Source organism: Suillus clintonianus, assembly GCF_016758775.1.
Source record: "Suillus clintonianus strain FC179 chromosome Unknown DEU56scaffold_49, whole genome shotgun sequence".
NCBI classification, from domain to species: Eukaryota; Fungi; Basidiomycota; class Agaricomycetes; order Boletales; family Suillaceae; genus Suillus; species Suillus clintonianus.
Genome location: NW_024539273.1, coordinates 180,833 through 193,979, shown reverse-complemented (window position 1 = coordinate 193,979; position 13,147 = coordinate 180,833). Strand labels below are relative to the sequence as shown.

General features: G+C 46.8%; 4 protein-coding genes across 4 annotated transcripts; 2 read left to right on the top strand and 2 right to left on the bottom strand.

The window, feature by feature from the left end:
• Nucleotides 1-612: 612 nt before the first annotated feature.
• Nucleotides 613-1,118, bottom strand: DEU56DRAFT_811738 (uncharacterized protein). The gene has a single exon (XM_041353566.1). It carries the CDS (start codon nucleotides 908-910, stop codon nucleotides 719-721), a length of 192 nt encoding a protein of 63 aa, XP_041207124.1. The 5' UTR covers nucleotides 911-1,118; the 3' UTR covers nucleotides 613-718.
• A 3,493-nt stretch (nucleotides 1,119-4,611) lies between these two features.
• Nucleotides 4,612-6,294, top strand: DEU56DRAFT_914036 (uncharacterized protein; the record flags this gene model as incomplete). Its single annotated transcript, XM_041357588.1, has 5 exons — nucleotides 4,612-5,112; nucleotides 5,171-5,377; nucleotides 5,433-5,613; nucleotides 5,691-5,914; nucleotides 5,977-6,294. 5 exons carry the CDS (start codon nucleotides 4,612-4,614, stop codon nucleotides 6,292-6,294), a joined length of 1,431 nt encoding a protein of 476 aa, XP_041207123.1.
• Nucleotides 6,295-7,707: 1,413 nt separating this feature from the next.
• Nucleotides 7,708-8,259, top strand: DEU56DRAFT_811736 (uncharacterized protein; the record flags this gene model as incomplete). The annotated part of the gene is made up of 3 exons (XM_041353565.1): nucleotides 7,708-7,853; nucleotides 7,911-8,115; nucleotides 8,193-8,259. Coding segments are annotated over 2 exons (351 nt in total), but the record flags the coding sequence as incomplete, so codon positions are not given.
• An 893-nt stretch (nucleotides 8,260-9,152) lies between these two features.
• Nucleotides 9,153-12,850, bottom strand: DEU56DRAFT_914034 (uncharacterized protein; the record flags this gene model as incomplete). Its single annotated transcript, XM_041357587.1, has 13 exons — nucleotides 9,153-9,641; nucleotides 9,689-9,901; nucleotides 9,959-10,252; nucleotides 10,315-10,428; nucleotides 10,485-10,594; nucleotides 10,643-10,825; nucleotides 10,874-10,926; nucleotides 10,979-11,018; nucleotides 11,073-11,227; nucleotides 11,281-11,367; nucleotides 11,419-12,469; nucleotides 12,517-12,751; nucleotides 12,806-12,850. 13 exons carry the CDS (start codon nucleotides 12,848-12,850, stop codon nucleotides 9,153-9,155), a joined length of 3,069 nt encoding a protein of 1,022 aa, XP_041207121.1.
• Between the last annotated feature and the right edge of the window lie 297 nt (nucleotides 12,851-13,147).

The window sequence follows — 13,147 nt, the reverse complement described above, 5'->3', positions numbered from 1 at the left end:
ACAGATGGTTTTTGAACCGCGCGCACAACGGCGAAGGCTGCTCGTGACCATAAAATGGGTCAAAGTGTCTTGTGGAAGGTTGAGTTGATTGGGGTTTGGGTGGCGCTGTTTCCAAAGTTGAACATGTGGAATGACGAACGGCTAATAAGAACTCACCAACGGTGCGGGATGATAACCCATACGTGAATGAGGAACACTCTGGGTATTCTGAAAGGGGAATGGGTGGGGTAGTACTCCAATAGAAAATGATTTACGTGTTGAGTACTGGTGACTGGAGTCTTGGTGCGTTATATAATTTGATGTTTGCACGTACCTTGTTTGTGCCAGTGATTTGGGAGCCGAAGTATTTCGGAAGGGTAACAGGGCACTCATCACTCCAACATCATATTCCTTCATTTATATTTGACTTACAAGTAGATTCAAATATTGCGTGAATTACAATGTCATCTAAGATCATGCACATGACCATCACCTCAGCCTCAAATCTTACTGTAGTATTATCGGACAACCTCAAATCATGTGACTACCGCAAGTGGTTGAAATTGGTTTGTCATTGTTTGTGCAAGACAGAAATTTTCACGCTAAGTTCATTTCAAGCTTGTTTCACCGCTATAGCTACAACCACCACCTCTTGAGACTCGAGCTCAGCATCTGCTGTTTGCTTGTGGTTCCTCCTGTTCGTGGTGGTCCTACAACCACCACCTCTTGAGACTCGAGCTCAGCATCTGCTGTTTGCTTGTGGTTCCTCCTGTTCATGGTGGTCCCTCCCTGACCTTTCCTCGTGGTTCCTTCCCGGCCGTTCGTGGTTTCTCCCTGGCCTTTCCTGGTGGTTCCTTCCTGGCCGTTCGTGGTGATCCCTCCCTGGCCTTTCCTGGCCATTCGTGGTGCTCCTTCCCTGGCCTTTCCTCATGGTTCCTTGCTGGCCTTAGTCTCTCCCTCTTGTGATATTCCCTCTCCACTATATTTCCCTGTTTCTTTTTGTGTCCTGTAACTACATATGTATTTCAATATAAATAAAATTGATTTTCTTCACAAAATGAGTGTTTGAGGTTGAGAATTATCTGGTGCTGGTGATAAAATGGCAGGTAGTTGCAGGCAATCTGTCATGCTGGCACTTTGGTAGTTCTGTACATGTCTAACTTACTCTGGGTAGTATCAATCTGACAGGTACCATATAAATTTGACGGTTAGACAAAGCTTTGTAAACCTTTATAATTTCGGGTCAATTATTTGATGCCTTTGGAGTTTGAGCAAAATCACGCGCTTCTCTCGATCATAAAAATTTATAGGAAAATCAGGCAAGTATCTTACCTCTATAAGGCCAAACATAACAATGTAATTGTCCATAGCAGAATTATGCTAATTCTCATGATTATGTACTATATATTGTAATGTATGGCCTTCTACTTTCCTCACGGGTTCACTGATGCGCTGCCCATAATCCTGAACAGTATTTTGAGTGATGCTACTCTGCCTGATGCTTATTTGTTGCACACAGGTACGTCGTGCCACACTTTAAATTATTGCTTACATTAAATGTATCTAGGTGACGGTGCACGCCTCACGCTGTCGTTTTTGGTTGGTGAGGGATTCTGACATTCTAAACGGACACCATTAAATATATCCAGGTGATCTCGCACGCCTCAGCCTGTCGTTCTGGTGGTATTGAGTTGGGGGACTCGGCCTGACCCGTCGGTGCCAGTGGTGCACATGCACAATTTATGACCCGGATGCGCAGTCTACCATCTACCTGCCAGCGTGTTCTTCTTTGCAGGTTCCTTCTCTTTTTTGTACACTCAAGTGACTTTTAAACAGTTGTTGTTGTGACTCCACCTTCTGATGTTGATTCATTGCGAATATGTAAGTCATTCACAAAATGTATCTGGGTGGTGTGTATATCTGTCGTTTTGACGCTGGTGGGTTGAATCGATCTGTTGTTGAAATATACACAACAAATATGATTCAACTTGCCAGCGTTAGCGAAGCACACAGTGGATGGTGTTGATGTCCTCTAATAATTCTTGGTTTACTCCACGACGTCAGACATTAGAATTATCGGAGAACCAACGTCCACCATCATGACCTGTATCTCTGTTCCGTCTCATTGTGCTTGCCCATCTCTGACTCGCCTTTTTGTGTAGAATGATCTGGCATCAAGGGCAAAACAAACGTAATCGATATTGACCATCGAGGAGCCTGATTATAAAGGACAAAGTGTATTCAACCTCATCTGAACTTCCAGCGCGGATGGACGAATGATCCGAATCGGCTGCAGCAGACAATGCACTCTTAGGTGAGTCGAGTATTTACAAAACTTACGATGATTATCAATGTGAGGGCTACCACAGATCACAACGTGATGTGGGTAATATGTATTCAGGTGCTCGCGCACACAGCTCATTCTGAACATGGTGAGTTGCTGCAGATAGCGTTTTTAAGCGACATACAATGATCACACTCCAACTAGCAAGTGCTGTTGCTTTGCATGTGACACGGACGCCTACTCTAATTACATTGACGTCGTGTAACTCACGCTTCTCATTTTATCGAGGTGTTCTAACGCAAAGATGTTTTAAATCATAGTTGGACCTTGAAAGTTTGAACACCTATGCAAACTTTGTGTCTTTTCTAGCCGCTATGCTGTTGCTAGTGTCCCAGCCCAGGAGGTTATGAAGCATCAAGATCAGATGGGTCGCTGGTGGCTTGTTGTCCAAGCATTAGTGAAGCGCATGCTACATGGCGTGGACACCGTCTAAAATAACCCTCGGCTGAATCCAGTGTAACTCCATGGTATCAGAAGTGGCACACGTGGAGAATTATCGCAGTCGATCACAATTAGCAAGTACAATGTTTGTCTTTTTACCGTGCTTGCTTGTCTCTGACTTGTTGTCCTGTGTAGAACGAATGTGTAGCCGACCCGATTCTGACTACGTCCACATATCAACTGCTTGGCTCATTGGACTTTCAGGCAAAATAATGGGAACCATTATTTTTGGGAAACGCGAAGTAAACAGAAAATAATACTGATCTACATCAAATCCTTCATGTTCATCAAAAAAACCTCGAAGTCGAATTCTGGACTTAAGTACAGCTAGATCCAACCCTCTGCCCAGCTAATTACTTAAGCTGCCCATCTTCGTCTTCCACCACAACGTCGTTGATGCATGCTGGTAGGTACTGTGTGCATAGGGGTCTTAACACTTCTGCGATGTCGACCCCTGTACTGTCAATCAACTAGTAGGTACCTTCTTTCCCCCCGAACATGACAGGCCTCAGATGATCCAGATTTCATGCCGCTGGTGCGTATATAAACACATGTTGTGGTTCAGTAAATACACTAACTGCATCCTCATAGCGCATATATCCTCTTATTCAACCAATCCCAAAGTTCGATCCACCACTTGACTGGACATCCTTGAAGAGCACCGTAAGGATGTTCATATTGTGATCAGTGGTGAGTAACAACTGATTTGCACTAGCCATAGGTTTCATGCCGAGGGCAAACATGCAGTCAAGCGGCTTTAGATTCAGAGTATGTGATCATATTGCTCGATTATCATCAACTGACGGCCCTCCTCGAGAAGAATTAGATTGATGTATGCATCTGGATCTTTGTCCCTTTCCTCTCCGACTCTTTCGCTGGAGTACCATTCATTCCAGATGCTGCTGCTACCATCTGGTGAGTATCTGTGATTCTGCAATAGTCATTTTCGACTCAATTTCCCGGGGAGGTTCTATCACAGGATTCCCAGTTGTGTTCGAAACGAATCAAGGGACGTTGCAGGGTTGGACTTATTTCATTTTCTCTTTTTCTGGTGGGTGACGCTTGCGTCACATCAGACACGTTAGGTACAGCGTCTGGCTTCCTCTTCAAGTCCATCGCTGATCGTGCATTGATAATACTTGGTACCTTGAAGGCTCATTGGCTGGCTTCTTGGGTGCATTTCTGTCGAGGCCTGGGAAGGGTGGAGCATAGGTGGATGAGTTGAAGTATGCAGGATGTAGTAGGGTTAGAACATGGAATTGATTGATATCTAGCTATCGAAATTTTGAGCTGTTTCGCTACACTTGCATCTGGAAATAACGAGTTCTGGTTATTCAAGGAAAGTCAAAGACTTTATTCGGAGTATATGTGCTGTAAACTGTGACTAAATATGAGATATTGGCATTCACCGCGTTATGGACCTATGTGAAACATGGGTAGGACACCCGTGGGTACAAAATCTACCATAGGTACACACATGTACAATCACATAATATATACCGGTGAAGGAGAGATATGGATCCTATAAGGATCCCAGGTATAAATAGTATGGCGAGATAAACTGGTGTATACTACAGCTACTTATGGTATACTTGAGGTCAACTAAGGTGCGCACACTGCCATTCGAGGTGGTTTAATATGCATGAATCAGGACAGGTAGCCATGTTGTGCGTACATATCCTGAATATGCATGAATTAGGACAGGTAACCACGTTGTGCGTACATATCCTGATATGGGTCGAGTACATGTATGCTACTCATCCGTTCACCTTTTCTCCCAAACCCCATCACCGAGCCCAAGATCGAGTGCATATACCTGTCCGAATCAGCGCATATACCCAGCAAAAATGCGCATCAACGGCGGCAGGAAACAGCAGGGTCCTCCACCAGGTCCTCCACCACAACATCCACCCCTGTCTGGTGGTCCAAATGATCCTCCGCCCATTGCATTGCACGCCTTGCTGGCAACCTTGATGCCAGAAGTTTTACTTGCTCTTGCGGCACAGGCTGTGCAGGGTCAGCCTCAACAGAATCTGCCCCGTCAAAATCACATACCTCAATCCCTGCCCCCCAGTGGACAACACGCTATCCAACCGGACTTAGAAACTGCGTCGGATGTACAGGCACTACAGGGTATATGCGAGAACCTCCAGCTTGAGGTGAATCGCCTGAAACGTGCTCACCAAGATGACGGTGACGAGGCAGATTATGAGGATGAGCCTGTAGATAAAGGTGTGCGTCAGAAAAAGAAAAAGAAGCTGGCAAAGGGCAAGATACGGACATACCTTCTCAACCGTCCTCTTCAAGAACTCTCAGCAGCCGAGAAGACTACACGCGAAGAACTGCAGGTGAGTTCATCAAAAATGCGGGCACATATATGCGTACTTACCTTCAAACGTGGTGCAGGAATGTCTTGATGCAGCGATCTTCGATGTCACAGGGACTTCCATGGACACGATTGAGACTGATGAGAGCAATGGGGGCGACGGTGGAGAAGATCCGCGAGAGGGCGAGAAGTTGCAGTTTGCGTTTGGTGGTGACAAGGGGGTACAAGCATTGCGCAACAAGAAGATCATTGATCGCGCAGCCAATATTGTGTGGAACGAACAACATGTGAGTGTTCAATGGATCATCAAATAGTTAGTTCACATACGTGGCATTCGGAAAGGATCATGATGCAGAGACTTGCACCCTCGGACACAAGGACGTCAGTTTCACGAAGAAAGACATCGTCGCGTTCGCCAAAGACAAGTTTCGGAACTTGAAGCGTAAGTATGCCGAAGTGACAGACTCTTCTAAACGAGCGAAGCGTCAGAAACAGAAGGTGGTGAACAAGAGGAAGAAGCGCCGTAAGCAGGTGCATTTATCGAAAATGAACACGAACCTATTATATCACACCACCTACAGCGTTGCAAGGATTGAGCAGACCCGTCAGTCATCGAAGCATACACCAAAGAATATGGCGCGGATCCGACACTTCTCTTGGAGACCGAGTATATGTCTGAAGAGATATCAGAGCTCGAAACCGATAACAAGGAGAAGAAGAAGGCTCACCATAAGATCCTATTGCAGAAAGCTGGCTTCGTTGGGAGTGACGAAGAAGATGCTGTTGTGTGGGAAGTGGTTCGTCAGGAGTGGAGATCCAAGGATGTAGGACCGAAGAGACAAACCTACCCTTGCTGTTGTTGATGTTGCTGACTTGATGGTGCTAGTTCAACGACATCGTGGAGCGGATCGACAAGATCAGGCGAAGGCTGCGTCACGAAGCGAAGAACAAACGAGTCCATACTAAACGAGTCAACATCGGAACTGTCAAAGACAACGCACCTGAAATTCCGGTGTTGGCCAAGTTCAACCTCGAGAATCCTGGTGCTTCACTCGATATCAAGACGTCCAATCCGAGAGGCTTTGGACCCAAAGACGATCAGCCGGACACTCAAGAACAAGAGAACGACGGCCCTGGAACAACTCCCGAATACGGCGGTGGAGAAGCGAATTACGGTGATGATATGGATTATGGTGACATGTAGGATACACTTGCTGTTCTGTGCGCTGTGCTGCTGTGTTGCGTCGTGCTAGAAAATTGAAACTTCCTGTATTTGCGTTAATTAGTGTTGAACTTGCGCGATGAATGACGCTAAGTACTCACTCGACTAAGCCCAATCGTTACCCACATCTTCTGTACGATCTCGTCATTTTTCTTCGTGATCGACGCTCGACAGACTTGGGAGATCAGGTGGGACGGCAAAATGAAACGTTGAGGACCATCAACTGTCGGATCGAGGAAGACTTCGTGGTCCCACAACCGAACTTCAAGCTCCGGACTGCAAAACAATTAAAAAAATACCAACGTATGAATGAGTTTACTTACTATTTAACCCAGTCCCTCATGTCGACGTCTAGCTTCTCTTTGAGCCACCGGATCTCCAGAAGGGTTATCTCACGTGGTACGTGACACTGTCATCAGGAAAAACCTCCCCAGGGAATTACCCATATATCCACAACATTACATTGTTTTACTTTACATTGTTTTGCTCGACTTTACATTGTTTTGCTTGACTTTACTCAGTTTTTTTCAGTTATCGCCATGTAAAACTACATGTTCATGATGCGTGTCCTATCCTAATTGAAGTAAGTGTACATGTCTTTGAAAACGTTCAAAAGAAATGAGGGGCATGCATCGAGAACGTCTAAACTCGTCCACTCTGCAGGAACAGCTCCTTGGCCCATCAGGAAAACCCTCCCGAGCGAAAAGTGTTATAATTTTAGAAAAAATGTTGTGATTTTCAAAATTTTATCTAATAGTCTGAAATTCCAAGTATTATAAAGAAAGAGACTGCAGCATCGAGGACGGTGTCGCTCGTCCATTCTCGTGGCCACGGGACAACAGCACCGAAATCCGGTATGAATGGGAGATGCACACCATTCCCAACACCATGCGTAAACGCCCAGTTCACGTCAGCAACTGCTGACGTGGCTCAGACAAGTACAGATGATGGATGAGAGTGGAAGGAGGGAATGGGAACGGCGTATCCGTTCTGCGCTCAGTCCTCACCACTGTGAGTGTCACCAGCGGTGGCCTGAGCCGCGGCCTGAGTACTGTAGATGTAAATTGCAAGTATTGGTTAAGATATAAACTTGAAGTACTTACCTGTAAAGATACCCTGAAGCAATTACTGGCGGGAGGTGCATACAAGCGCATGGACAAGCACAGGCAAGCGTGAACGAGCGGAAACACAGCACTAGTACTCGTAGAAATGGTATATTACCTGTAAGTACTGTATGTACACAGCGAACTTAGTTGTTTGTGTAAACAGTCAATGTTGACTAATCGTGAAAAGCTCCCACGGTTGAATTCAACAGAAATATTTGCGTGTCCCTCCAATATTAAGTCCTTCACAGTGCACACCATAACTCACTTAGATGTCTGTGCCACTGCAGCCGTCGCCGCCGTCACTCCGCAATCTTCTCAACAGAATGGCGCATTGCCCCCAATGCCCTCGACATCACAACCTATTCCACCTGCACAGCTGACGAATTTCCCTGACGCAACGTGTATCGGTGGAAGCGCTGGCAGCCGCGAGCTCTGGTATGTCTGCCCCATTTCCCTCCGTCTGACCCATCCAACCCCCCTGCAGGAATTCAGTATCGACATTATCGGTGAAGACAACAAGACCACCATCCACCACAAAGTTGCTGCCCGTGTCATGTGTGTATTCACAGACGAAGACGCACATCTCGCTGCCCACGTAGAGGCCATCCCAACATCCGCCTCTCTTCCTCCCAACATCCAGGTGAACTCCAGAAGAGCCGTGACACTGGCACAGAACTATGAGCTCTTCAATGGATGACATTCACGACATGCTCGGTGGTCTATTCCCACCACTCTCTTTATTCCTACATACTGACTATCTCCCTTCCCCATAGCCCCAAAACCTACCACACTTCACCCAATTGCTCCCTCCCATGCGTTCACAACAAGCCTCGACCACCTCTGCACCCACACCTGCATCTGCCGCGCCCGCAAACCCAGCACCCCTGCACCTCCCCCAGAGCACCCTGGCCTTTCTCCTTCGAGCTCAGGCCATGTTGACTCAAGTCGTTGCCCACTCTTTGCAGGCCGTGAGTGTCTTGATCCTCCTTCGAGCTTAAGCCATGCTGATTCCAATCATTGCCCACTCTTCGCAGGCCGTGAGTGTCTTGATCCTTCTTCGAGCTCGAGCCATGCTGATCCAAGTCGTCTTGGCGCATGTACTTCCTTCCTCAATCTCAGATTTCCACACCACGACCTCAGCAGCACTCGGGGCGCTTCAAGAAACTCAGGCTCGCTATGACAAGGAGTCCTCGTCCAGTTTCTCCACCACCTGTACCCACACCAGCACCGCCCACCGCCCCACCACTTGCTGCTACTCCTACGACCTTCACAGCCCACGTACGACACATATTCACCTGGCGACTCGATCATGCAGTGCCACCCATCGTTGAAGTTCCTTTTGCGGGCGGCGACTCGGCGAGTCTGATTAGGTTTATTTAATACACCAGTTACTTCCTATCTACTATTACTTCTAGTACCGCTACTCTACCATCATTACGATATCATATATATATTGAGTCTGGATGACAATATAATGTTTTTTGTTTACATCGGTGTGATATTCAATGGCCGCGAATGGCACAGTATGGATGCTACAAACATTTCGCGTTTTTTTTCGTGTTTTTTCGTGTTTTCCTCCACTTTACCGTGACGGTGTCGACGGGGGACTGCAGTTTACTAAGTAAATGTCAGTAATGTGAGATATTGTGATAAAACATGGTAAAACATAATAAAACATAATAAAACATAGCAATTCACACAATTTTCACGTAATTTCCGCGTAATTTCCAGGTATTACACAGGGGAGGTTTTTCCTGATGGTGCATGAGATATTATAGACATGACTTGCCCAACGTAACACCTGCCTCCGATATCAGCTTGTACAAGAGAACTTGATGCATTATTCAGCGAGGAAGATGGTAGGATGTGATGTCCATCGACAACGATATGTGTGAAAGTTCGAGCACGGCTATTGAGGAAATTCGGGTCGTTTGCATTAGTTGATGCTGCGCGCGAGACAACTTTAGCGTTAGGGTACGAGGATTCATAGAACTTAATTAGTTGGTCTTGCTGCTGCCGAGAGAGAGTTGTGAAAGCAGAGGCGCCAAGCGAGAAGCGTGCATCAAAGTCTTCTGCAGCTTGATCCATTTCGTGAGCGAGAGAGGCTACCGTCCCGCGTGTGTCGCCATCAGTGGCCAAGATAATTCTCACAGCTTCTAACAGCAGCATGTTCTCGGCCGATGATTCATCTTGCATATCGGGCGCAGTGTTTAGATTCGCAAGCTAAAGGAAGAATGAGGATCGAATCCGATGCATAGAATATCACGCACCATATCACACAATGCAACATCCTTCTGAAATGCACGCATGAACGTGACTTCGATCTCGCCGTTGCTGTGATTATTCGTCGAGTAACTCTTGAGGACTTTGTTCAAGCGCTCGAAGAGAAACGTCCAAAAGTTGTACACAGGTCCGTAGTCTTGTAGTTGATCGAAAATGTGAGTTACCCAATGATGCGTGGGCTTTACATCGTCGGGGTAAAGCTAGCAGCCCATGTGTGATCAGAATGAGCAAGCTTAGAGAGCCGTACGTCAACGCACCTCGAGATATTCCATAAGGTAGTCGCGGAGCAATTCCTTGGCGCGTGGAATATCAGCATCTCTGAAGGAACGTCCGAGGATGATTTTGAGGGCTGCAGCAAGTTTCAAAAAATTGTCAGGTGCCGACGGATGCATCTGAGGAACGGGCTTCGTTGACGGTTTGTCGTCACCCTTTTTCGCTTTTCCAGCGGTGAGACAAATGAGACGTTGTCTCTCTCTGTTCTCCCAGGACGTTAATGCCTTGTCGTATGTAGTGTTGGCCTTCGGGTACCACTCCTGCCATAGAAAGGGTATCTTTGAGGTATTAGAATTAGAATTAGATCAGTTCTTGTTGTGCTACAATAAAATGAACATACCACGATCGGACAGAATACTAAGGCAAGTCCCTTCCACTCGTCTGACGTCAACGAGCCTCCAGAAGGATAGCCGACTTGTTCAGGGAGGCGTCCAACCCAGTTGGGCATTTCAAACTGGTCAAACGGGCAGATGCCAGTAAGATAAAAGCTTGAATGAAATGAAAACATACCGTTGTTAGATACTCATGAATCTGATCCAGTTCGCGTTTGTTTTTGTCGGTCCGCTTTCGTATAGTATTAGTTTGAATCCACGAATCGTACCAGTGACAATGTATGATACCTTACAGTTGATGTGAGTAACGACAGCATAGGGAGCAGGTCGACTCACCGAGAAGGAAACTGTGCATTGGGTCAATGACTGACATGCGCACTGGGTCAAAATACTTCAAGCGTGAAAGCTCGAAGTAGCGTGCGCTATGCAGCTTAAAGAAGGCCTCGCGTTCCTTGTCATCCAGGTCCAGATACTCCTGGGCTCGTTTTGTATGCTCCTCCCCGTATCGAGGAGGAAATTCTGATTGAATAGATTCAGTTATATTCACACAAGTAAAAGGTGACTTACTATCATAGTCCATTGCATCCCTCGTCTTCAACTCGCTGCGTTTAATGTGGCACCTAGTGCAAAATCCCTCTTCCTTGTGATGACCTCCGAACCCGCAGACTTTACAGAGCGCAGACGGCGACCAGGATCATACGAACTCGACGGCCTGCAGACACATCGTGTTAGCTGAAGTAACTTAGAGAATTGCTTGATGGTGTACCGTTGGGATAATTTGGCATCTTGACCACGATTCCATTTTCGTAGAGTGAGATTAAGTTGTCGACGTAGTTTTTCATGAAAAATTGTAACTCATCACTATCAAACTCTTTTGGCCCTGGCGTGATACCAAAGACCATCAGATTTTGTGGTCGGTATCTAGACGAGTATTCAAAGTCAGGAAGCGAACATCAACTGTAGCAAGTATGTACCGCAAATGTGTCGGCAAGTTCACAATACAATTTGAGAGGATGCCCGAGCTGTGCGTTCCTGCATTACGACTGCGCTGATAACCAAATCTAAGATCAACAATTAGCAGAGAGTATAGCGTCGCTGGGGAGGAATAATACCCATCGAATCCTAGTGTGATACCAATGCGAAGCTCGTCTTTGTCGGGACGTTCTGGACTATTGTCGAAGAAGAGCTCGCCATCGTTTCCCTTGATGGTTTTCCATATCTCTCCATCTTGAATCGACGCGCGCTTCCCAGGTTCTGGAACGTGATGGTGCCAAGCATCAAGTTCCTCCTCAATTCCTGCGTGAGAGAGAAGACGAAGGATCGCATTCAAGAGTGGATTCTGTGGACACTGTAGACATGGCCGTGGTTTGGTTCTTGATGCGCTGGGCTCAAATAAAGGTTCAGAGCAATTCAAACATTTTGCGTCACCTTGAGAATCGTGAGGATAAATGCGGTGGCAAACCGGGCAAACTGGGTGAATATCAAAGTTATCCTTGATGTCGAGGTGGTTGAATACGGTATTGAGCGACCCGGCTACCTTCTCGTCAGGTGCGAGTACAGTGAGGCCAACAAGGATATGTCTTGTGATCTTGAGGATAAGAGTGCACGCGAGATGCGGCAGATGGTAGTGAAGATTTAGCCACGCGATGAGCAGCAGGGTGATTTTCCAAAACCAGTGAGGGGATGCTGCAGCTAAGACTACTGAAGGGGGACGAGGAAGCTCCAGCACTAGCTCCCCTTCGACGGTCGTTTCATGGGTGGTGGCATCTTCCAGGTGCATCTGCGGATTGTGAGTTTGGGTGGGCACCACCAGTGCCTGTGAGCCGTTGTGACCACCATCGAGAAACATCACATCATCCTGGCCATCGTCGGGTATAAAATCGATGTCGACACTGTATAAATCATCAGCGAAGTCATCATCAGCACGCAGGGTAGTAAGCTGGGGCTCTGGAGCTGAATCCCCAGATGCAGAGACTCCAGAAGTCTCTCCGATCATTCTTTCAATACTAGGAACCGCACTTCCAACATCGGGCAGGTCGTTCCAACTCTCGCCAATGTCAAAATCATCTACATCCATATCAGGAGCAGACTCGAGCTGCTGTGGAGAGGGTGAATGATGTAGCTCAGGTGGCTCAGACAATCGAAAAGGATGGTGGTGTGTTGCTGTAGCTGATCAGGATGATCGTCCACCAGAGTCAGTCTCCACGCACCTTCTACGACATGCCGAGAGGGTCCCGCCTCAGGTTGCTGCATTATCTGGTGTGCAGCAAGTGTCTCGATGGTTTTGATGGACTCTGAACGCATTCTTGGGGCCTTCTTGCGTTCCCCCTCCTTCTTGCGATGTTCCCGTTCCTTCCACTTCGGTATCGACTTGCCCTTGGGACCGCATTCTCCAGTACATTCGGAACACTTGCAAAAAACCTCAGTTTTGTGATAAGTCGCATACTAGTTGATTTTTGTCAGTAACAGCGAGATTTCTCAAATGTAAGATGTACTTACATCACTTTTCGTACTTCGATTCTTCTCCTTCTTGTTCTTGGCCATGTGCGAGGTGTAGAGAGTGCTCAGGCGGGTCTTGATGGGTAAGGGTTAAGGGTACTTGTACAGCCTGAGAGGTGTTTGCCAAGTTCAATCCATCGCGTACTTAGCAAAAAGGAGTTCGTGATTACACCGGACATCACCGAATCGAGGAACATAAGGTTTACAGATTTTCTAGCGATGCTGTTAGACGGATATTACAATATTTGGTGCGCAGCGACCATTTGTACAGGGCATGTAATTTATATGATGAATGTCCAATGCGAAAATGTGAGCAAAAACATGCGAGAATGGAAGTGAAAA